The sequence below is a fragment of the Enoplosus armatus genome, chromosome 15 (genome assembly GCF_043641665.1).
Source record: "Enoplosus armatus isolate fEnoArm2 chromosome 15, fEnoArm2.hap1, whole genome shotgun sequence".
NCBI classification, from domain to species: Eukaryota; Metazoa; Chordata; class Actinopteri; order Centrarchiformes; family Enoplosidae; genus Enoplosus; species Enoplosus armatus.
In genome coordinates this window covers 18,773,287-18,798,605 of record NC_092194.1, presented here as the reverse complement: position 1 = coordinate 18,798,605, position 25,319 = coordinate 18,773,287, and the positions used below count along the sequence as shown (strand labels likewise).

At 42.0% G+C, this 25,319-nt stretch overlaps 1 protein-coding gene across 1 annotated transcript; it reads left to right on the top strand.

Annotated features, from left to right (window-relative positions):
- The first annotated feature begins 1,660 nt into the window (after positions 1 to 1,660).
- Positions 1,661 to 24,771, top strand: paplna (papilin a, proteoglycan-like sulfated glycoprotein). The gene is made up of 29 exons (XM_070920761.1): positions 1,661 to 1,710; positions 1,810 to 1,957; positions 4,917 to 4,979; positions 5,793 to 5,896; positions 8,938 to 8,998; positions 9,266 to 9,368; positions 9,505 to 9,635; positions 11,103 to 11,226; positions 11,399 to 11,479; positions 11,566 to 11,738; positions 12,249 to 12,372; positions 12,494 to 12,620; positions 12,800 to 12,865; positions 14,231 to 14,435; positions 15,181 to 15,357; positions 15,461 to 15,611; positions 16,121 to 16,201; positions 17,247 to 17,442; positions 17,712 to 17,796; positions 18,062 to 18,188; positions 18,836 to 19,352; positions 21,035 to 21,193; positions 21,297 to 21,424; positions 22,322 to 22,376; positions 22,513 to 22,659; positions 23,103 to 23,230; positions 23,477 to 23,585; positions 24,118 to 24,293; positions 24,611 to 24,771. The coding sequence occupies exons 1-29, from the start codon at positions 1,661 to 1,663 to the stop codon at positions 24,769 to 24,771; spliced, it is 3,957 nt and encodes a 1,318-aa protein (XP_070776862.1).
- The last annotated feature ends 548 nt before the right edge of the window (positions 24,772 to 25,319 follow it).

Below are 25,319 nucleotides of genomic sequence, written 5' to 3'. Positions count from 1 at the left end.
ACTTCTTCTGAGCGCCTTTGTGTTATTGTTCATCTGAGATCAGACTTTTGAATTATTGAGAAAACAAAATGGAAGATTAACTTCAGGAACTGATTTGTTTTTTTCCCCCCTTTTTCTTAGAACATTTGGGGTTCTGGAGACTGCGGACCATCTGTAACAGCTCGAAAAACATACTTAACATTGTTGACCTGATGTTTTCAAAAAGTCTGTCTCAGAGGACTCAGCTGTAACATGTGGTTCAATACAATGAATTTCAATGTGCTCTATGTCTGTGATTGGTGCTGATGGTACTTCTTATGCTCCCAAAACCCAAATGAGGGTGTTTGGATTTCTGTTTATTGGAGTTTTATAACAGTTTGTTCATAAGAGGTCTAACAGGGTCTGCAAATGACTTTTTGGCAAACAAATGGCATATATATATATTTCATGTGTAGCCCAGATAACATAGAGAGATATAATATTTATATAAATATATATAAATACATGAATTATTCCTAACAATGCATTATGGTAATTGCCATGTTTCGTCATCAAATGTGCAAGCCCAGTTTATGACAAAGGGATTTATTGGATTTTAATAAAGTCAGAAGAAAAGAAAAAAATATTTTAAAAGAAAAAATGGCTGATTTTGCAATTGTTGTTTATTCTTAGCCAAGTTAGCAGCCCGGCTCCAGGAATGACAATGTCTCAGTTACATATCTCAAAATCTCTGTGTGCACCAAAGACATTAATGTTTCCCACACAATGTCTCCTAATGACTTTGGTGATCATCTGACACTTCCTCTAGCGCCACCTAGGATCAACATTTTCATCTAGCATTATCATCCGGTAAAAAAAAAAAAATTCACTTTGTCTAATACTTTAGTTTATGACCAAATACCTGCAAAACGAATAACTTCTTCACCAGCCTCACTTGTACTCTGTGTTTTGTGCTAACTAGTGTAAATGTTAGCATGTGAACCACTAAACATCGACGTGTTAGCATGTTGATGTTAGCCTTTTCATGTACCTCAAAGTCTGTTTACAGGTGTTGAGGAGGGGGAAAAGTTGTTTAAAGACTTTTTGTGGCTCCAGGGGGAAGTAAGAGTTAGAAAGAAGTGAGTTTAACAAACTTCTGTCGCTCATCTCTGCTTGAGGCTAGCGGCTCGAGGCTACATTAGCCGCTACTAGCATAACGCACAGAACTGTCAGCAGTTGAGTTGCATTGTGGGTAATGTATTAAGTGCCTAACAAAGCTGAACTCTTTGGAGTCTGTAAAGCCGACATCAACAAAACAAAAGGTTAAATCCTCGTACTAAACATACTTCTTTTTTTTGACAAAGTAAGGTAACATTTGGGAGCCATTTTCAGCTAAAGATTATAACCCTGCTGCTCCATTAGACCCCAAACTTTCAGAGGAGATGATTTTGGATGAGCACCCTGGAATTACATGTTCAGTGGGAGATCATTATCGTGACGAGTTGGTTTTAGCAAAGTGGGAATAAACTCAAACTCAAAACCCCATCGAGGATATTCTTATTGGGGCCTTACGACAAGCGAACACGTTCATTAACTGTTATTTGTACGGTCTGAAATTACAGACTGCGCGTAAAAGGATCCCGGTCTCCGTCAGGAGGGGCTGTAGGTGGGCTGGATGAGCTGCTGGTTAAAAAGCGCGCTGATGACGCCGCGGAGGAGGTTTAACCAACAGGACTTTCTCTTCTTCTTCTGGTCGGCTTCCTGTTGGACAGAAGACATATATATGTATATATATATATATAGAGAGAGAGAGACAAAGGTTTCCAGCCATAACCCTCCTCACATATCCAGGACACTGCAGCTCTTTTCAGACGCATCTTCAGGTCAAAGCTCCGGAGAGAAACCAGCTGTCAGTCCTGCTGCGCCCTGCACGGTCCTCCGCAAGGATCCACCGGCGGTCTGGGACTCCAAGAAACCGCATTTCAAACCGCTGAACAGGGTGAGTAGACTAATGATTCCAGCCAAATGACAATGAAGGTTTCTTCTCATGTCAGAGTTCCTTTAAATTACAGATTTTTATTGGACTGAGGAGGCTGCTCTGCGAAAAACATAAAAATATACATTAAGTTTCAGAGTGGGGGATTAAAGAGAGAAGGTGTTTTATAACTTGACAGAATCATGATTCAGATACACGTCTTTCACGAGAAATAACAAAAGTAACCCTGTAAGTAAAAAGGGATATCACGACACAGGGATCATTAAAGGGACACAATAAAAACGAACCTGCTGTTGAATACCATAGACATCTGTGCTTACTGGAATATTATAGGAATATTATGGAGATATAGGCGTTGAAATAGACCTGTAAGGTTAATTAAGTCATTGAAAACTACAATAGACATAGATAAACAATATATAGTTGATTTATTGCTGAATCTTTATAGAAATATCATAAATGTAATAGTTTTTCCAGACTGACCAGGTGCCCCAGACTAGGCCCACACACGTATTTACAGAACACAAGACACTGCTTGCCCTGATGAATAATAGTTAATTTGGTTGGATAAAAGCTTGTACAGCCTCGAGGCTGAAGGCTTTATGAGTTGGTACAATAAGAAGTGAGGGATGCAGGAATCTCACAAAGAATGTGCTTAATGGTTGATTGTATTCAGGGTTAAGAATATCATTTGTACTGAGAGGATATCAGAGTGACTAGAAAGCCTTTCAATCAGATTAATTCATTAGAAGTTAACTGACAAGATTCTTTTATGGCTGATTATTAATTCGAGGGTATTTATCGAGCAAAAAAAACCTGCTTACTGTTTAGCACGACTTTCTTTAAAGTTCCCCTCCACTCAGAAACGTGTTTGTCTTCTTGTTCCTACAGTTGAATGTTTGAGCTTCACTGTGCAGATTGATGCATGTGTAGAGTTTGAGTCTTAAAAGTTTCTATCTGCTCATTGAAAGTCCAATTTTCAGGGGCGGGCCTACGAGCATGATTTGTGACATCACTAATCAAATCCTGGTCCAATATTCAACTTGCAAAAGAGTGATGTGGAAACTTGAAGCCTCCATTCTTGATTTGAAGAGTTTCATTGCAAAACACAATGATTTGCATCTGAACTGAAGAATGTTTACCTTATGTTTATATCTCAAATATTTAAGGTCATTTCTCAATTAGGCTACAACACTGATGAAATGATCAGTCGATTAATGGATTTGTTGATGGGCATACAATGAATTGACAACAATTTTGGCATTCAATTTATCAAGCAAAAATGTCATTCACCAGGTCCAGGTTGTCAAATTTCTCTGTTTTACATCATTGTGAATTGATTATCTTTGGGTTCTGTCTTTTTTCCAACCTTTTATGGACTCAACGATTGATTGATTAATGTAAAAAGCCAACCTATTAATTGGAAATGAATATAACCTATTGGCAGCCCTAATCATCAGGTTGGGGATAGCTTACTTTGTCTGTGCAGAGTTGTTGAGATGTAAATGAATGCTGTTGGACAGTCTCAGATTACCACCTCCCAGGGATGATGACACCATGAAGTTGCTCAATTTGGGGCTTTTGGTGCAGTGAGTGTTTGTGTTTGAGAGAGAAGGATCAGACATGTCTTCTCTGACACAATCATCCCTCTGACTTCTTGCCTGTTTCCCTGTCGGGTGTTCATGGCTGCAGGGTAACTTCCCTCACTGCCGGGGCATTTGGTCGTCCTGGCAGACAGGGTCAGAGGTGGTTTGGCAGCTCAAGCCGACCCCCTTCTCTCTCTCAGGGGGGCAAGAAACCCCCCATTTGTGCAGGAAAAAACAAACAAACAGCCTCTCCACATGCAACAAAGGAAAGAGTTTTAGCTCAGTTAAGGAATTAAGTGATGAGATTGTGGAGGGAAATGATGCAAGTGTTGGTCACAAAAAGCTTTTAACTTTTAGAGATTTAAAAAGTATTGATGAAGATACATTTCAGCACGTCATTAGGCCTTAATATACATGCTTGTGTTATCTTTGTTGGAATGGGAAATGTTAGTGACTTTAGGGCTGCTGATTGTGTTCTCTATTCATCATTTATAGTCCATAAAATGTCAGAAAAAATGTCCATCAGTATTTATTATTTAAGTCCATGATGACATCTTAAAATGTTGTGCAACCGTCCAAAACTCAAACATATTCAGTTTACTGTCATAGAAGACTTAAGAAAACCAACATATTTTACAGTCTGACACTGAAGTCAGTAAATGTTTTTCCATTTTTGCTTAAAAAATGGAAAAAAGATTATCAAAATTGGTGCTGATTATTTTCTGTCAATCGACTAATTGATTAATTGACTGATTGTTTCAGCTCTGGATTACTTCCTCTTCTTTGGACTGAAAAAAATGTACATTTCCTTCTCCGAAACCTCTCGGTAAACTGAGCCATGTGTGGCGGTCGGACTAACTAAAGCTGAAATTGACATCCTCAACATACGAGGTTTTCATCAGACATAAACTTTACCAACTAAACCCGCAGATGCAGATCCAGCTGTTGATTATCTGCCGTGGTTGGTGGCTCCAAAACAAAACCACAGAACATGCTGTTGCATCAGTCACAATGTTCAGTTTGACGATCTTAAAGATCGAAATCTATCTGATTTATAACTGATTTATATACTTGGCAATATTTCAGGAAACGCTGCAGGGCAACAAAACTGATGTGAACAGAACGTCAGCCAAAACTGAGGCTGATACTTTGGTTTTTATTGTTTTGTGTTTACTGTTGTTGGATGAGATAAGAAAGAGGTTTTGCCCCTTTCAGTCTCTTCAGTCCTGTTGCATATGTTGGCCTGTGTCTCACATCAATTATAGTTTCCGCTCTTGTTATACTGACTTGTTTCCCAAAAAGTTGCTCAATGTGTAACAGCCTCTATTAGTCACAGTGACTAACTATGTGTGTCTCATTTTGTTTTCTTTTTCCAGGGAACAACGAAGATGCTCCTGCTTCTGGTAATCCTTCAGCTGCTCTTGGCTCCAGCGCTCTCGGTAAACTCCCAGTGGATCCACTGAAGACATCAATCTGATTTTAGAAACCTAAATCAGTGCGGTTTATACTCTGTTTAGAGCTGCAGCGATTAGGCCAATAATCGATAGTTGATCGCCAGAAATTTGATTCACTATTCTGATAATCAATTACTTGTTTAAGTCATTTTTAAAGCAAGAAATGTCTGTTAGGACTTTTGGGTGGAGAAACTAGACATTTAATGACGTCATCTTGTTTTCTGATGTTTTATAGACCAAATGATTAATTGATTAATCTAGACAATGATCGGAAGCTAGGATTGGCTCCAGCTCCCCACAACCCTCTAAAGGATAAGTGGATATAGCTAATGAATGGATGGATGGGTAATCGAAGAATAATCAAGTATAACTGTAAAGAACTAATAATCGTTAGTTGCAGCCCCACTGGACCCAATGTGTGTACACAATGTAATGATAAGTATAATGACAACTGGTGTATCAGTGTCATTTTGGCTGAAACATATAAGTATATTTAACTTTTTGGCCTCTATCTGATGGTCACAACAAGAGCTTTGGTGCCAAAGAAATGTTTCACGCTGAACAAAATGTAATTAAAGGACGACGCTAATCTAATAGATTTTCATTTTTCTGAGCACTATAATGATCTCTCGTCCATGTTGGCTTAAAAATCGAGTTTCAAAGTTTATTCTTAAACAGTTGCTGTTTCTGCGGCAAAGAATGAACTCAGCGAGGTTTGGTTTGTAGAAGAAACTTGGATGGGTGAATGTTGCGTTTTTACAGGGTGATGTTGTGTATAAACTGCTGTCCTGTGTCCAGGTGCCCAGTGTGGATCACTGGGACCAGTGGGGTCCTTATGGAGAATGTAGCCGCAGCTGTGGCAGCGGAGTGACCATGAGAACCAGGCGCTGCGTCACCCACAGGTACAATATGTCTCCTGCCTATATCCATCTATTTCTAATGCACCTACATGCCTACACTCGTGTATTAACACACACACTGCACAGGAACGCACAGTCAGCCTCTCTTTGACGAACTCAGCTCATTGTGAGGCCCTGAACACACACACACACACACACACACACACACACACACACACACAGGGTGAATAAAGCTAATTGTGAGGTTCATGGGTACAGACTGTATCTTGATTGTAAAAGAATGCCTTGAAGTCTGGAGGACGTGGGCTTGTCTTACATCCAAAACAGACTGCAGGGAGGGGCCCCTTAACATTAAAAGGACTTCTCTTTGCTGGGTGTTGCCCGTTGGCTGCTGAAGAGGATCCGATGGGGAGAGAACATTTCTATCTGCCCCTTTTTGGCTGGATAGACTTCAGAAGTGGTTTTAAAAAAACCTTTGCTGCACATCGTGTCTTGGCTTTTTAAAGTATCATTTCATTAAATATGGCTTTCTGTTGGTTTGTAAAGCTGCTTCTCTTTACCTCTGACCGAACAGGACACAGTGAGGAGGGATGAAGTCATGCTTGCTGTTGTTGCCAGCTTACAATGTAAATGTTCTTCTCAGAGCTCGTATTGCTGGAATCCAGCCGGCATGTTGCCTCATGTAACACAAAGAGTGTGTTCATGAGGTGGAAAGTGGAGTGTTCAAGTCATTCAAAACCCTGCTTCAGTAGAAGTATTAGCAACAAAATCTACTTATAGTATCAAAAAGTACTCGTTCTACAGAAAGATGTCCCCTGTGACTGATGTATTATTATATATGACACTATTATATTGTTAATACTGATGCATCAATGTGTATGCAGGTCAGTAGATTAGTCTCAATATGCATCAGGTGTCAAGTTCTGCTGAACCAATGTGTGTTCATTTTTTGGACTTTTCTTCCATCTTTGCTTTATTTATATTGTGTACTTTTACCTTTTGAGCAGCTATAAGTTTAGAGGACATATAGGACTCATAGACATCTGAAACATGAGATTTCAGATAAGTTGTAAGTCACTGGTTTAATGTTTAAAAAATGTTTTATAAGCTGATCGTATGTTTATAAGACAGCAGATGAATGTCAGAATGTAGTGCAGTAAAAAAGTACTATATTTAGGAGTATAAAGTAGCATAAAATGGAAATACTCCAGCAAAGTACAAGTACGTCAAAATAGTACAAAATAGTACAGTAGTTAACCTCCCATCAAAGGTCGCTGCTGCTGTGATATCTTCCAATCTAACGTGATATACCGCCGCATGCGATATGCGACAGTCAAAAAAAGCATCTGTCATTCATCAGCTGCATGTTCTGAGTTTACAGTCTTTCTGGCCATAAAGTGCTCAGCAGGATGTAAGTGTGCCTCAGTTATTGAGCAGTAACTCTGAGGGAATTTGATAAAAAGGGCAAGTTTGATTTGTTTTGCCTTTGTTTTTGGAAGAAAGATGCCCACCAGCCTGTCGTCTATAATGAGCTGTTTCTCTTAACATGTTCAAACAGTTTTCTGATTCATGTTGTTTGTTGCATTTATGTGGAGGCAAAATGTAGGAAAATGTAGTTTTTCACATTGACAATAAGGGAAAGAGAGCCCTGATAGATCGACTGTATCCACTGATCCATTGATCTGGTTTCCAACATGTCCATGCAGTCAGTCAGTGAGTCAGACAGTCTGTCAGTGAGTCTCTTTCTCCTCTTCAGTTCAATGATGAATAACAGGGAAGAAGTCCTGCCCTCTGCTACCTAGTTGGATGAACTCTGTCATATCTTGTCTGCCAGGTTTGCCAGAATCACGCCTTTAAATACTATGATTAGACTGCTGTTGACTCATTGTGTGCTTTACAGGAACTCCCCTCCATCCAAAGGCGTTGCAAGTGGCATTAAGGTTGTCAGTCATGGGCTATAATCTATTTTAATTTTGTGTGATCAATAATTTTACGTTATGTATCGTTTTAAATTGAAAGTCCTGTCTGGTGCTCCAAATCTTTATTTTCCGTTCCCAGGTAAAGAGTTGAAGGCTGGATGTTGTCATGTTGAGTGTTTGGACATGTTTTAGTTTTTGGCGTGCTGACAGGAGCGTGTCTTGTTTTCAGGCCTAAGGGCAGGTACTTTTGGAGGTGACTTAATCATGAGTTATAAGGATGGCTGGAAGGGAGGGTGGCAAAACAATCTGCTGTCTCACCGGCGTGTGCGCGGATGTATGTACCAGTTTTGAGCTCAGCAGTGATGATGAGGCTTCTCCTGTTGCTGAGAGCTTGTTTTTTTTTTACAGGCACAGATTAAAGAGGAATGCCACTTAATGTCAGAGCTGCAACTTGTTATTTCTGTGAGTGCAGTGCAGTGCATACATGTGCTGAAGCCTCACCTAGTCATTAACTGTTTCAGCGTCACAACACAGAAAGTTTTAATGAAACTTTAGTCAGAAAAGATGCAGAAGCAGATTTTTAAAGCACCGATCAGGCTAATGAAAACACAAATCCCCCGATTTTACACGTGAATGTCAGTTTCTACTCAGCAAGTGGTTTTTTGTGTTCTGTGGCTCTGGAGGAGCTTTCTGAAGTCTGGGGTTATCAGGGTCTGGTCTGCTGAGTTAGGAGGCAGAGGGGAGGTCTATTGAAAGATACTATCCTGTTGCATCATGGGAACTGTAGGATTTCATTGTTTTTGGAGCTTTACCTATAACATCTTTGCTTCACTTTTGACCATTCCTTTTTGAAATATATCGTAATGATACAGACTTTATTCGAAGTGTAATGCTTAATCACTGGAGCACTCCTTTAAAAGTGAGTGGATTAATATATCATATGAGGCTTATTTGAATCAGCTCTTGTAGCTTCACAAAGCAGATAAGACATCACAGATTTATTACTTTTCTTCTCGGTTCAACTTTCACATAAACTACTTTGTACCTGAGTTTTTAGAAGATAATGTGGAAAATTCTGTCTCCACATCTGGTCAAGCATCAGGGTTAATCTATAAAAAAACATCACCCAGCGTCTCATAGTGATGCTTCATATCCTACATACAGGGCTGATGGAGGACACAACTGTGTGGGACCAGACAAGTCTTACCGCTCCTGCAACATCCAGGTGAACAAACACATCTTAAGCTCTTTTCTCTTTGAAATGTTTATATGTAAAGCTCATCAGCATCATTTTATAATCATTGTATGGCCTATAAACAACATTATTGATTGATCCATAATGTAGCTGTCACAAGGATGAATGACAGCTAACATCAAAGTAAATTAATTTGACTCTCTCTGTTTGTGGGATGTTTCACGTTGTTTTAAACCTTTAAGTATTTCTGCTTAATTGTCGTTTGACCTCTCCGCCGCCTCCCATCGTTCCCCTCAGGACTGTCCAGAGGGATCCAAGGATTTCCGTGAAGAGCAGTGTTCCCAGTTTGATGGGACTGACTTCCAGGGGAAACGCTTCAAGTGGCTCCCATATTATGGAGGTCAGAGGCAAAGTAAAAGTAGTAGTGGAGTGGATGGTTTAGGCATCAACAGTAACGTGGATGAATTGAGGTCAGATTGTGAAATGAATTGAGAGAACTTGCCTTTGATCTAACATGAAGCTCGTCTCTTTGACAGCTGAGAACCCCTGTGAGCTGAACTGCATGCCAAGAGGAGAAAACTTTTTCTATCGCCACCGCAGCTCCGTGGTTGATGGTACGCCCTGTCACCCTGGACGCAGGGACGTCTGTGTGGATGGAGTCTGCAAGGTAGGCTGCACAGAAACATGAACACATACAAGAGATGAGATGAAATGTTAAACAATGAGAGATCAAATCTACTCTATTAAGGTGATAAACTGGGGAATTGTTATGTCACAAAACAATCATTTCTCAGATCAGTACTTAAAAAACCTCAGGTTGAAGTGGTAGTTGCGAAATCAGATGTCAGTCTCTGAAACAACGGCCACCAGCAGCTGAGCTTTAACTTTCATTTTATTATCTGAAAATGAAACCTCACACACTTGAGATACAGTATATTTGTTTCTAATTAGCATCTTTTGTCAGACGTCTTTAAGGGTCAGGAGTTAAGAATTAAAAGGGGGATCTCTACGTCACACAGGGTTACGGTTACATTTAGGTTTATGGTTCATTTTAGCCTTAATATTACAACAGAACTAGATCTAGAGCTAGAGTGGTATTTTGGCCTGAGCACTCCCAATATAAGTGTGCTTTAAATTGGAATTAGCCTCCTTAAAAGGGATTTGCATGTTTTCAGTGGATCCGGTGTCATAATCCAGATACATATATCTTAATAGCAGGTGTAAAAGTCAGTCAAATCTCAAATATCAGTAGTGGAGGCTGTTTCCTGTGCACGACCCATGATCAATGATTATCAAATTCACTAATTTGCAAGGTTTTCTTTTTTTTTTGTTTCCCTATATGTTTTGTTATTAATTGTTAAAAAAATGTAATCACATGTAGATTTGATCTAATCACATGATTAGTCGGTCTATCCGTTATTTTTTTGTAAATCAAAGTCACAGAAATAAAACATCTCAGAGGTTCAGATCACACAAACTCACTTCATTAATCAGAGTGGACACAGTCGGAGGATTAGTTTCACTATGTGGTAATGTCAAACACTTATTATCGCAGCAATTTTTTCCTCATGAAACACCTCCTCTGTTTAACCTCTGTCATCATGTCTTCATCACCTCCTCTGCGGGGAGCAGCGTCCCAAAGTCCACTCTGTTCTCAGGTCTTATTTGTGAACCTTATTGTTGCTTTACTTTTTTAAACCTCCACTTATTTAACCTCCAGCTCCTGCTTGATTTTAGGATTGCTACTTTCACAGAAACATTGTGCTCCCACAGATTTCCCCTTCTCTTACACCTTGTTAAAGCAGGTCTTGATCGGTTTGGCCCCTGAAACGGCTATTTTGAGGGTTTATTTTTTTATGTGCAAATGTTATTTTTGTGTTGATATACATTGTTAGGATGGGAAACTGTCTAAACAGCCTTTAGGTCATCACTGGACACTAAAACTTTGTTGTCTTGGACTCTAAAGAGGAATGAAAGACAAATTACATTATTGGCAGACAAAACACATCTAATCATTGTTGAAAGTTTTCAAACTGTTTATAAAGTTTGGAGTATCTGCGTTCAGAGTCAATTTCAGCACCATATAGGAAGTAACAGTGCTAATGAAATGTTTCCCTGCTTTTTCCGTCTTCAGCGTCTGGGCTGTGACAACATGTTGGAGTCTCCTCAGCAGGAAGACCCCTGCCTGCAGTGTGGGGGTAGCGGACAGTCCTGCTACAGTGTCAAGAACAGCTTCTCTGTTCGCGACCTGCCAACTGGTACGCTGCACAATTTTAACTTTAAATCATCACATTTGTCATTTCTCCATCACTGAAGTACCAGAAGGCTCTAAGAGAGATGTCAGAGATGTAGATTTTTCTAAGTTTGTCTGAGTTATAGCATTTTGTAGTTGGGGTGTGTGAAAGAAGTTATGTCTCATGTTCATCTCAGGCTACAACCAGATGTTCATCATCCCTGTTGGAGCCACCACCATCAGCATCAGAGAAACAGTGGCCACACGCAACTACCTTGGTGAGTTTGACGTTTTAGAACACAGCTTGTAGTATGTTTGACTGTATTCTGCACACGTAGTGACTATAACCTCTATGCGTGGCCAGCTATCAAGAACCTGCGTGGTGAGTACTATCTCAATGGCCACTGGGTAATTGAGTTTTCCCGGGCGACACCCATCGCTGGAACTATGCTGTACTACCAGCGAGGAGCTGAGGGTGACAACGTCCCTGAAACCATCATCGGCCGCGGCCCCACCACTGAGCCCCTTGTTGTGGAGGTAAGATTGAACATAAACTGAGACAGCTTTTGTCTTTCATGCTTTCATTTATTTTCTTTGAGGTTTTCCTTATTTTCCATATGAGGTGATAATATGCCAGTGTTGCCCCCAAGTGGCCAAAAAAAGTTATTGCAGGTTTAACTCAAGTCTCTTAAGCTGTGTTTACGATGGTTCGTTATACCCCACAATACAAATCAGACTGAGCAACATATTGATAACTTTGATTTACTGAGCGTTGCCATGTTACGTTTGTCCTGCGGGTGGCACTAGACGAAAGGTCATTGGGTCTTTAAAATCAAAGGGATTCCTCATTTTGGGAACACAACTGTGTTTTATGTTATTTTATTGTGATATATTTATTCTTAGATATCATGTCGACAACTAGACAAAAACAGGAGGATTCATCCTCCCCAGGACCAGGAATCTGGCCTTAAGTCACTTTAGACCAAAGTATTGTACTGACTTTGAGTGAATGATCTCAGTCTCTGTAAATGTAATCTGTATGTACAGCTGATCAGCCAGGAGCCAAACCAAGGAGTGGAGTATGAATTTTATCTTCCTAATGGACGCTCCAGAGAGGGCTACTACTGGAGCTTTGGATCCTGGTCTGCCTGCAGCAGAGAGTGTGGATCAGGTCAGAGTCAATAATTTAAACATGCCTGAATGCAGATCAGTACTTGTTTAAAGCTTTTTTTTTTTTAATCCTGCTTCCTGGAAAATTAAACAAGTCAGTTCTCATTCTCTTCCTTCATTAGGCTACCAGTCTCGTTTGGTCTTCTGCACCATTGACAACGAGGCCTACCCCGACTATCTCTGCGCATCTCTGCCGAGGCCGCAGACCAACCGCACATGCAACCCCCATCCATGCCCACAGATCCGCAGGTAAACATCCGTCAAACTTCACTGGTAAAATGTGACATTTCAGTAGACTTTGGCAGAACTTTCTAAGGTGAACAGCATCTAGAGTTCATTTTTGTTCCATTGAAAGTTATTTTTTGTGCCAAAAATAACCTTCAGAGCAGCTTTTTGACTGTTGACGGTGTGTTATGACTATCTGAAAGGATGGCGTACCAGTATCCACCACAGTTGTGGAGATCCTCAGAAAGACCCAGGGCCTATGTATTAAGGTAATCCAGGGTCTATAGTTGTAGTGAAGTTTTAGGTGATAGCAAACACAGGGGGAGATCTAAATCATTAAGTTGTTATTTTCTCTGATTGCCGATTCCCTGAGCATGCACGACTGATTTTAGTAATGCTCTTAATTGACACGCATCCACTTTGACACCTGGAAAATGAAAACATCTTAAGCTACTTTTCTCTAAAAAGTGCCAAAATTCATAAATGTTGATTGAAATGTCTGTCACAAACTCTCCCCCGTCAGATGTGTTTGACTCTAGCATCTGTGTTTAGCGCAAAGCCTGTTCCTCCATGTGGGGTGAGAACGAAGGCGTGGGGCAACTGTCCAGCTCAGAGATCTCCTTTCAACCTTTAAATGATCCCCATTTGTCTCGGACACACTTAAAGTCTCTCTCCAGGGAGACCGAGTGGTGATTTGTCGCCAGATTTCCATCAAAGGCCTCCTCCTTCTTTAACCTCCCAACCTGTGGCCCCTGTACCTGATCCCTGAGCTGGGCTGCTGCCTGATTGCTTTAGCAAACTGTAAAACGCTCTGTCCCTGTCCATTAGTGTAGCTGGTGTGTTCGTAGGTTAAAGGTTGTCATGCAGACACAGCAGCAGCGGTGTGATAATAAAGAGCCAGGGCTTCAGTCAGTGACTCTCTGGTATTTCCTGCTTCTTTTCTTTGATGCTGCTGCTGCTCAGAAACCTGAGATGTTTATGAAGCTCGGGTGACGCTAACCGCACCCTCATTATCCCTCAATTGAAAGATATACTGCACGGAAGACCAGAAACAGTACATGTGTGAGATTTGGGAGATAAAATGTGAGCTTGCTGGTCAGAGTTTCTGTCTTCAGACCTGCTTTCAGTCTGTTTCTAGTAATCAGTGTCTGTTCAAACTTACCAGGAGGTGAAAAACACTTTCTGTCTTTCAGAGACGCTCAAGTCTCTAAAAGGATGTTTTTCACATAATCATGTGTCTAGTAGTTTGGTAGTTTTTTTCGGCAGCTGTGTTGTTAAAACGATGCATCCTTTTATAAGCATTGCATTTGAAGGTTTTCATTCCAAAACACTGATATGTATCTGAACTAATGAACGTTTAGCATATGTTTATTATGGGAATATTGATGGATAATATTACATTACTGCCTTAAAACAAGATTATCAGGAGTTGTTCAGTTGCTCTTTGATGCTGCACTTCCCAAGAATTTATTTCTCATGTCATTGGCCAGAAATATGAAGAGGAGCTTCAGCAGGAAACCAGGACATTTTTTTTTTTTTTTTTGAATGAAACTCTCTTCATTTTTTCTGTACTACATTACTACATCTCCTGACTTCTGCGTCCTGTCTCTCCTCCCTCCTGGTGGGATTCCCAGCTGGAGAACCGGTGAGTGGAACACCTGCTCGGTTACCTGCGGTGGAGGCTCTCAGGTGCGCAGAGTGGAGTGCATCTCCCACGATGCCGCGGGCCCCCGCGTGGTGGAGGATGCCATTTGTGCCGCCTACGCTGAGGCACCACCCACTCTGCAGACCTGCAACATGCACAAGTGTGCAGAGTATCGTGCGACTCGATGGAGCGCGGTGAGTGAAGCACCAAACTGCAGGAGACCACAGAGAGGTGAAACTGATCCAAACTGAACAAACAGTTTGGGCCAAACACAAGATTAATGGTGCAAAATCTGCACTGCTCTGTATTTACAGCAATACTACATTTATTAGCACACTTAGCTTAGCATAACTAGCTTGACTCTTGTATCCAACTGGAGTGAAAAATATTGCTGCAAAATATAGAAACATTTTTAACTAATATAATGATAATAATAAATATGTCATATAAGACAAGCAATTCGATGTGTGACTTTGCTTCTATCTCTTGTGGCTGAAGAAGAAAGGATTGTGAAGATCTTGTTAACAGGTCAAACATCTTATTTAAGTAGCAGACAAAATATCCTTCACTTCAGCTGTAAAGAAGAACCTTTGTGGGATTTGAAAATGTCTTCAAAATAGCAGGTGGATGAACGAATGCTTAACTCTATGACTTGAATGTAATCATCAATCCAAGATTACATGAGAAGCCCAAACTGAAGCTAGACGAGCCCTATAAGCCTTGAAGCACAACACTAGACGCAAACTTTGGACACATTTGAATAGCGAGCACATTGGATAGAATTACAGACTCTTAAGAAACACCAGCTGCAGATTTTAGTCTAGATGTGTCTTCATTTGTCTGACATAAACTATGGTTTTAAGTTTATCTTAAATAACATTTTCACATGCAAGAGTATGTGTAATCTGTGTTATAAAAGCTGTGCTGTTGTGTTTGCAGTGCTCAGTGACCTGTGGTTCAGGTGAACAGACCAGGGAAGTCACCTGTGTTGGTTCAGGAGGAATGAGGCTGGAGGAAACATCCTGCAGCACTTTGCTCCGCCCGATTGCCGTCCGCCCCTGTGAGATGGTGGCCTGCCTGAAACAGATCAGCTGGCACGTCGGAGAGTGGGGACTGGTGAGCGGGATGGGGAACGGCAAACACAAACAATGCAGGGACACTTATGTGCATTTATCGTGGGTGTTTTCATTGGTTGTAATCTCTCTCCATTTTCCTCCAGTGCACTAAGAGCTGCGGCTCCGGCTCTCGAGAGCGGCAGGTGATCTGCTCAGACCAAGAGAGGAACCTGTACCCGGTGGACCAATGTAACGTCCATCCCAAACCCACCACAGTGGAGCGCTGCAACTCCCAGTCCTGCTACAGGCCACAGGGTGAGTACATGCTAAATGAGCTCCTAAATTAGGCCTCTTGCTCCTGCAACATAAATTGTCATGCTCTATTGTTGTTTTTTTGTTTTGTACTGTATTGCAAGAGTGTACATGTTAAATTAGATTTTGCATTCTTGCAATGTTATGTATAAATGTTTTGCCGTACTTCACATGACGTTTTAATGAGACTAAATGTATTTCATTTCTCTACACACCGGGCCATAGCAGCACTATCATTAGAAAAATCCTGAAGTACACTCAGAAATTCAACTTTTCTGCTTGATTTCTGGAGTAAAGAATAAATGACTGAGTCAATAAGAACTAGTTAGCATGAGCATCAGTAGCCTCACTGGCTGAGCAGAGTAGTCACCTGCTGAAAATTCATCAATAAAAAGTCAAACACATGACAGTATTATAGTTTCTGTCACTGTCTACACCAAGATAATTCAACCACTCACACATATATTGTACACTGAGCTCTCATTGTTTTGTGTTACCTGCTCTTTGTGCAGTGGTCCCCAGCATTCAGGACCCACAAGGACACGACAACACACAGACTGTTTTCCAGCCCTACGTGCCGGACCACGCCACAGGTTGGACTCTATCTCAAAGTTTATGTGTCGGTTAACGGCGTCTCCTGGTCATAGCATCATCGATCTGTCTAGGAAACTGAGGATGTGTCCACAGCCAAAACATTTTGTGTTGATGACAGATATGTCCTTTTAGCCACTACTAGTTACTCAAAAAGTCTAAAGCAAAAACAGTCTGAGGCGCATGTTGTTATTGTTGTTGTTGTTGAGCACCAAAGAGGGTAAAATATATAATGCTGCAGACAAGCCCATCGTGCTTAAGATGCATCAGCTGTGGATTTGTGTACCAAACAATTAATAGTTTATGAACTTTATTAATTTTTTGCTAATTCTTTTGTTTGCTATCTCTTTTTTTCGCCATCAGCAAAACCTCTCTGGAACTGCAACTTGTTCGTTTAAAAAAAATCTATTGTGGTTTGGACCAAAGAAATTCCTACCCTTTAGTTCCCCTGTACCCCCCCCCCCCCCCCCCTCTGCTGATATAACTCCTGTCACTTTGTGCCCGTCAGCCCCCCCCCCCCCCATTTACCCCATCCAGCCCCTGTCCCAGCACTAATTATCCAGGCCTTATTGACATGTTTTCAGGGGTCCATGGGCACTGTCAGCCTGATTAAAATATTTCCGAAGCACTGAAGTGTGCAAGTGCTGGCTGTGGTGTTTTTGGCATGTTCTGGCATTCTGCGGCACCGTCCCAGTGGTCAGGAATTTCAAGTTTGAGGTCTAGTGTTCATTTCCTGTGAGATTGTTTATTCTGATCACTGGAACTACTTGTCCCAATTCATTCTCCGCCGTCCCCTGCTTTATATTTCCATAAACACATTGTTTAGTAATGTTTATTTTTTTGGGTTAATTATGTGTTTTGTAGCAGTTCTTTTCTTTTTGCATTCTTTTGTGCTTCAGCCTCCTGTGAAGACTGCGTGGCCTCAAGCACAATAGCTTCGACTCTATTGTACATTTCTAAAGCGATGTGTAAACTTCTCTATTGGACTGTGGGGTCTAGTCTGCATGTACAATGTGTGAACTCTCCTCCCGCTTGATTTCATCGTAGCCCGCAGGCCGGAGACGGATCCGACCCAGACGAACACGGTCCACGACCCTCACAGCTCCGCCCCGGCCCTCCACTGCAGCCAGTCCTATTATGGCTGCTGCCCAGATGGACGCACTTCAGCCGGGGGCCCCCAGGGTCTGGGCTGCCCACGGGCCCCAGCTCCCACTCCTACCCAGCCATCCTGTATTCAGACCAGGTATCCAGCTCCAACCTGTCATTACACCGTGGTTGAGGCTGCATATGGAGTCTGTTTTAGAGCCTTTGTCTGGGTGTCACTTTTATGTCTGTGTGGCCACTCTAACCAGAGATTGTTTGTCATTACGCTCGACCACAGTGTCTACCACTAAGTGACCAGACCGAGGACGAGGTTTTCTTAGAAATGTCAAAGTAGCATTTGTGTTATTTTTGGCCCAAACTTTCTGTACAAAGTGTTTTATTGTTTGTGCCTGCTCCCTTCTGTGTCAGTTATGGCTGCTGCGAAGACGGAGTGAGGGCTGCTCAGGGCCCCAACAAGGAGGGCTGCGTGGAGTATGTGGCCCCTGCACCCACTGTAAGCAAATATACATGAAATACATACAGTTTTTTCACAGGCTTGGACAGACTGTTCTATATATGATATGGGAGACAGTGTGAAAAAGATATTTGCTTTTAAAAGGTATCGTCTGCCCCGAATGAAACAGATATCAGAAAGATCAGCAGAAAAATGTTTATAATTTGTATTTCTTTTGGAGGCATATACAATTTTTCATTGTTTCTCTAGCTTGTTTAATGTGTTCATTTTTCTTCTTCCACTATGTCATGTCACGTTTCCTCAGGCTGCTTCAACGATTCCCACTGAGAATGCAATACAGTGCCGTACCACCACCTACGGGTGCTGTTATGACCGCACCACACCTGCAGGAGGACCCAACGGGGAGGGCTGCCCCAACCCACCCAACCACAGTAAGAGACTGAGAAGTTACAAATACATTATTACACATTCATTTTGTGCATAAAAAAAGAAGGTTTTGCTGCTTCTTGGTCATCAACTAGTATTAATTCACATGTGGATCTGTTCAGTACGACCACAGTCTTCTGCTTTTGGCCACTCAGAAGCTCCACTGCCAGTGATTGAGGGCTGTACTCACAGGAAGTAGTGTCAGCAGCTTTCCTGCCCAGATATCGGATTTGAATCTTCAGCTTAATGATTGTGATCAATTTAAATCCAGTTTTTCGGGGGTTGTAGTCTTGGTTGTAATGAAAGATGTGGAGAACTAGAGAACTCATGGGCTTCGATCCAAAATCTATTTGTTAAAAGCTTGATGAGAAAAATTAATGAAAATGTTTCCCTCAAAGTTCAATGCTTGGATAAAATAGAGATAGAAAAGCATTAAAGTTCCTTCTTGGCCTTAAAAGTAGTAGTATGACAAAACAATCCCAACTCAAGGTCCCCTCACCAGCTTTCACATGGTCTTCATCAGAGGATGATCTACTGAGCAAACTGTATCTATGAATGAAGATCATGTGATATAGTTGAAAGCGCAGGAAAAACTAAACTTTCACAGCCTGGAGACTGCGTGTTGGTAACTTCACCTTTTTCTCTGCTGTAGTCGAGCGCTCCATCTGCTCCCTGCCTCGTGCTGCTGGCTCCTGCAGCAACTGGATATCACGCTACCACTACGACGTCATCACCTCCAAGTGTGTGCACTTCTGGTACGGAAGTTGCCACGGTAACAGCAACAACTTCATGACCCGAGCCGAGTGCCAGAGGGTGTGCCAGGTGCCTGCACCGAGCCAGCAGGGCCCGAGGCCGGTCGCCCCCGCCGGAGAGCCGACTCCTAGAAGAGAATCCACCCCTGGGAGGACCACATCTGGAGGAGGCACCGCATCTGGGTCAGGCACCGCAGCTGGAGGAGGATCTAGAGCAGGTGGATCCACCTCTGGAGGGTCAACAGGTGGGGGGTCACGCAACATGGGGAGGATTTTCACAGTCCAAGGAGGCTCGACCAGCGGCACCGGCAGACAAGCCACAAGTGCCGCCACACATGCCCACAGAGGTAGAGTCCAGCTGCGCCTCCGCCGGCCTTCCCCTGCTACTGCTGCACAGCACACCGGCCCAGCAGCGAGGTAAGACCCTGAAGACCCAGGGAGCACAGCGAAACGCTCACTCCCTGCCCCAGCCCCGCCTCCGCTGGCCTCATAATGCTGTTAACAGCCTTTCTACCCCTGCTGAAGGAGCCCCAATCCACTCAGCCCTGCCCTGAGTGTGAGTAGAGCCAAAGAGTGAGCTGAAGGAGAGTGAAACACCATCCACAGTCAAATCATGTGCATCATTCACTTACCCCCAAAATATCATGAAGAAGTTGATCTTAAAGTTGTGTCATGTATACAAATATTCCCAGCCCGCATGGTCCTACAAGTCCTACACGACAAAGTTATATAAACCAGGTCCAGACTTAGGTACAAACATTTTCTATACTATGACAAAAATGTAGAAAGTGAAGGATACCAGTTCACGTAATTCACACAATCAGGTTTTTAAATGTCTTCAGTAAAATTGAGCAATTACTAATGAAGCTGTAATTGTAAAACGCAACAGAAGACTGAATTAATAGTCTATGTTGCCGTCTTTTCCAAGCTGTTGAGACAAACTTAGCTAACTTAAAGAGTAACTTAACACCCCCTGAAAATCTTGTTTTGGTGACCTCTGGTCAGGTGGTTTAACTCCTCACTTTGCTGCAGTGATGTAGAAGTGTACTTCAGGGTGTGTCAGTACATCACAGCTGGGTGTGGTAGCTGGAGGTGAAACACACCCGAGACTTAAAGCGTAAAACAGGCTGGTGTTAAGATACTCTTTGAAGACGACCATTCCCATTTTCATTTATAACAGAATATTTCCTGTGTTGTGCTTTATATAATGCAACATGCTCTTTACAGTGTGTAGACTCACATCAAGCTTGTGTTGCTAATATAATATAAACCCTTGCTTTGTAAAATACACCACAGCTATGCTACTGTAGCTCCACAGACTCTCGCTCTCACGCTTGCCTAAGTAGCAACACCTCATTTCTTCCTTTAACCTCGACAAAATGTGTGGAGAAGTTGACAACCTCACAGCGAGCCTAAACGGACAGCTCTCCTGTTTAATGCTTCTGGGACTCATCACTGTCTGTCTACAGTCAAATGTTTGTCGTCTTGTGCTTATTTGTGCCTGCTACCTCACTGTGTCGGTCGCCACCACCTTCGGGCTTTGTGTTGTCACCTTGATGTCATCAGACCAAACTAATAAAGGTTCTGCTGTGATGCTTCATCTGTCGTTGTTTGTGTGTAGTCACTAAACTCTGTCTGTCTCCACGTTACATCTGTGTGGTTGTGTGTATTAGCTACATCCTAGTTTTTAGCTTTCTTTGGGGGACATTGCTTCTTGCTGGGAACTCACTTTGGGGGTTTTTTTCTGGTGTAAGGAACATTTGTCTCTGTGTGTGTCACCTTTGATTTTTTACCTTTGAATTTGCTGTTTTGTGGGTGAAGGTTTGTCTTGTCACTGTTATATGTTGCATGTGTGTCAAAGCTGGATTTCTTCTCTGTCTTTTCTCTCTGAGCTTTCTCTATTAAACTTCTGTAGCGATCTTTATGCTTGCTTTGGTGACTGCTAATAAAAGTACCAACAGTAGAGCATAAAGTGACTCTTTCGTTCTCTTCCTCCCTTTAATCTTCTCGTTCTTTGTTTTCCAACTTTCTCCTGATCCTCCTGCCTTCTTTTCCTCCTTTCCTTCCTTCCTTCCTTGTATCCCCTCCTGTTTCCTCAGTTTGACCCTGGGAGAAGTGACCATCGATAAGACTGACCCCTCCACAGTGGAAGCTTTAGTCGGCCAGACAGCTGTGCTGCCCTGCAGAGTCAGCCCGCCGCCGTCGTCCACGGTCATCGTGGAGTGGAGGAGAGACGGCATCCCTCTGTCTACTCACAGGTCAGAAGAAACACACACACACACACTCTTAATATACATTTAATTTTGCTTTCTGTCAGTGTTTGTGATGATTCTCTACCCTCTTTACTTATTTGTTCTTCAGGCATCACCAGCAGCCCAATGGCTCCCTGTTAGTTGGTCCTCTCACTAAGTTAGACTCTGGTTGGTTCTTGTGCGTGGCGACTCGTGAACAGGAGAGAGACCACCGCTACATTTACCTGTCCGTCACAGGTAATGCATCTGTATGAAATCATTTTATGTAGTCGATTTATTGTACAAGAATTCCTTAACCAGTAACTCTACAGTGAGACCGGAAATAAGCAGTTTGCACCCTTGAACCTTTTACTCATCTGGTTTAATTTTGATTTTGGTGTTTAACGATTTTTTCCTTTAAAGTGATTGTTGGAATTTTTTGCCATGCTAGCAGCAAGCTATATATGGATGGCAATGTCAGTCTGTCTGGCAGTTGGTTGGTCCAAAACTTTGGTCCGATAGCTCAACAAACATTTGACATTTTGCGATCCATGTTCCTCAGAGGATGAATCCTACTGACTTTGGTGACCCCCGACCTTTCCTCGAGCGCCACCATGAGGTTGACCTTTGTGACTAAAATTGAAATAAGTCAACAACTACTCGATGGATTGCCATGAAATTTGCTAGAGATATTCGTAGTGCACATGAATTGTAATAATGTTTTCTTGTCTCTGACAAAATACCTGCAGAACCAATTTCATTCCCATCAGCCTCAGCTGTACTTTGTGTTAAGTACTATTTAGGAAATGTAAGCATGCTAACACGTTAAACTAAAATGATAAACATGGTAAACATGTTAGCATGCTGATGTTTTGAGAAATAAAACGTTCACCCAGTTTGCAATGGGCTAATTGGGGCCAGATTCGGTCAAGACCTTAATTTGACCTACTTTAACCCCAATTAGTCCGTCACACAAAAATCCAGACGATTGGGGTGAAGCCTAGTCATAGATGATGTCATAGGTTGTGTCAGAACATGCTGACCCTGAAAAGTTAGCCAGGCTTTACGCATGATGTGTTAATGTGACATTATGTAAGTGAATTCACCCAGCTGTGTGTGTGTGTGTGTGTGTGTGTGTGTGTGTGTGTCTCATAGAGGGATCATCTCAGCCGACTCCTACCTTGTTGCCCAGAGATGGTCCTTTCCCTCGGTAAGAACAATCTCTCTTCTCTCCATACAGATTATAGACACAAAATACATCTTTACGATGTCCTCTATATGTATATTAAATGTGAATGATGAAACGATCTCAGACATCAGCTCTCGGTTCCTGTAATTCCCCTCAGGTTCAGTATCGAGAGGTCAAGCTCATCTTTGCTGGAAATGCGAGCAGGACAAACTGCCAGACTGCCCTGCAGGATTGTGCCTCCCTCTGCACTTCAGTCTGTAAACATTCAGTGGACTAAAGACGGACAGACGCTCAGTGACCTCAGGTAATAATCACACCGCTCTGCTAATTTATGTACAGTATATCTGACCGTGATTCTAAGGAACTGTAACTGAAGTCTAGAGAAAAGCAAGTTCATATTTTCCCTTTCAAACGTAGTTTACTTACTACTAGACACAAGATGCCTCCTACTTCACTGTAAAGTCTATTCTCAGTGTGTGTGCACAGAGAAACTTTCCCGATTCAGCAAATGACATCCATCCGTTCTCGTGTCAAACAGACATCATTGGTTTTTGAATGTAGGACTTTTACTTGTAGTGGTATTGATGCGTTTACTTCAGTAAATGATCTGAATACTTCTTCCACCACTGTAAGCTACACACACACACACACACACACACATACACAGCGCTGCGTAACTGTATAAACAGAAGTATTGTGACTGTGAAGGTTACCCTTCAGGTGTCTTGACTTACTGCTGTGCTACAGGTATACCAAACATTCAGACGGCACGCTGGTCGTCGGCTCTCTGAAGTCTGAGGACTCCGGTGTCTTCACATGTACGGCCTCCTCTCAGCAGCAGCTGGAGCAGAGACAGCTGCAGCTCAGAGTCCAAGGTGAAGTTTACTCATGCCATCGAGCTAAACGGATGTTTACCATGCTCGTTAGTACTGTGTGTCCAGTAATCAACAGACTTCTGTTGATGTTGTAATTTCACTTACTCACCAGCAGAGGTCAGTATATCTGAATGTCATTACGATAGACGGAGTTTGATATCCAGAATAATTCAGTGTGAACTTATGAGGGTGTAAGGATTTTTAGGTTGAAATAAATCACTGTCGTCTTCTGGTTTTATTGTCCAGCGGACCTGAAGATCACCACAGCTCCTAATAACATCCAGGTGTCGGAAGGCAGCACAGCTCTACTCCCCTGTGTGGTGTCGGGAGACAACGTCAATATAGGCTGGTCCAGGTAATCATTGAATTATCAAGCTCAAGTGTTTATCCTGTTAGACCTGATGATGAGCGGATGCTCAGTTTTGTGCCCAAGAATCATCAGCACAGCACAGAACTGCAGAGTTTCAAAGTAAGATATAAATGTGACACAAATTAAACAAGAATACTTTCCTAATAAAGAAAGCAGTTAACTTTAAAGGGTTTTTATTTGAAAGATATTCAGGTGATATTTGTCTTCCAAAATAAAACAAGTGAATGGGAAGTTAACTTTTCTGTCCAACTTCTAATTAACTTTTTATATGTTTCATTTGTTTTCATAAACATTTCCATGAACACAAGGTTCATAAATCATAAACCCAGTAATATACATGAGATAGGAGAAGTTATATTGTCTTCTGTGGAGTTACTCTAAAATCTAGATTGCTTTATAAGAACATTGTAAGATAAAACCAAACTGTGCTGGAATTTACATACAGAAATATGACTTTTACGAAGTAGAAGTCATCTTCTTCTTCAGTTGAGGTTGACGTGAACCTCTCTTCCTACAGAAACGGTGTACCAGTGCGTCCAGACGGTCGTAACATCCTGATGTCTTCTGACGGCAGTCTGATCCTGAATAACGTGAAGCCTTCAGATGAGGGCACTTACACCTGTAACGCTTACACTGGCATCTACTCTGTGAGCGCCACGGCTGAAGTCAGAGTCACTAAAGACACAAAAGAAGGTGAGAATCATACATTAAACTCAGCTGTTTTTTATGCACCCATTTGCAACATACTGCACATTTGAAAAGAAGCATTGTTTGAACCAGATTCACCAGATTCTACCAGGCGAATGAGGCCAATGTTTTCAGCAATGTTAGAACAAAAAAAAAATCCAACACAGAAAACACAGATCTGTGCCATGCAGGTGAACAAACAAGCGGAACAACACTGGCATTGTGATTTAGTCATTTCAAGAGTAATTTGCTTCACAGAACGGCACACAACGTTCTGTGTATTGAACAGATTTTAAAAACGTCTTTCAACTCTGCTGTTTCAGGTGTTGATGTGCCGCCAGAATGCGTGGACCAGCCTGAGCTTGCCAACTGCGAGCTGATAGTTTACGCACGGCTTTGCTCCAACTCGTACTACTCCAGTTTCTGCTGTGCCAGCTGCACCAGGCACTCACAGAAGAACGACAGGTTTGGTCGGCTAGGCTAAAGCCGCAGAGGGTTTGAAAACTCTGGGGCGGGTGGGAGAGAGGTAACAGGGGGGGGCAGTGTTTGAAAACATTGAAGCTGTTTTGGAGGACTGCATTTTGAAAACCGTCCAACACTGAACTTCTGCAATTGCCAAAAGGACTCAAAAGACTCATATCTGACCAGGTTGTGCAGAATTTACAATTCAAGAATGCAATGAAAAAGGGACTGATTACTGTAGATGTAGTTAAATCTGTGAGCCAAGAGTTCAGGGAGTCTGTTTGGACACTGCTGCGTTAAACACTGAATACGGAAACATTAAATAGGGGCCTTAAAATTAAACCTGTAAAGTCTGTTGAATGCGATGAAGCAAAAGTCAAACTTTCTTTGTTGTTCTTCCTCTGCCACGTCTTTAAAATAAGTTATTTACTCACTGGACCTTACTGTACATTCTCTGTTTTCTAGAGAATTATGAGGAGTTCAGTTTCAGGTCATTAAAAGGATTTAACATGTAAATCCAGTAAAACTCTTCACCTGAGAAATGATTCCATTCAATCGGTTGTACTGTTT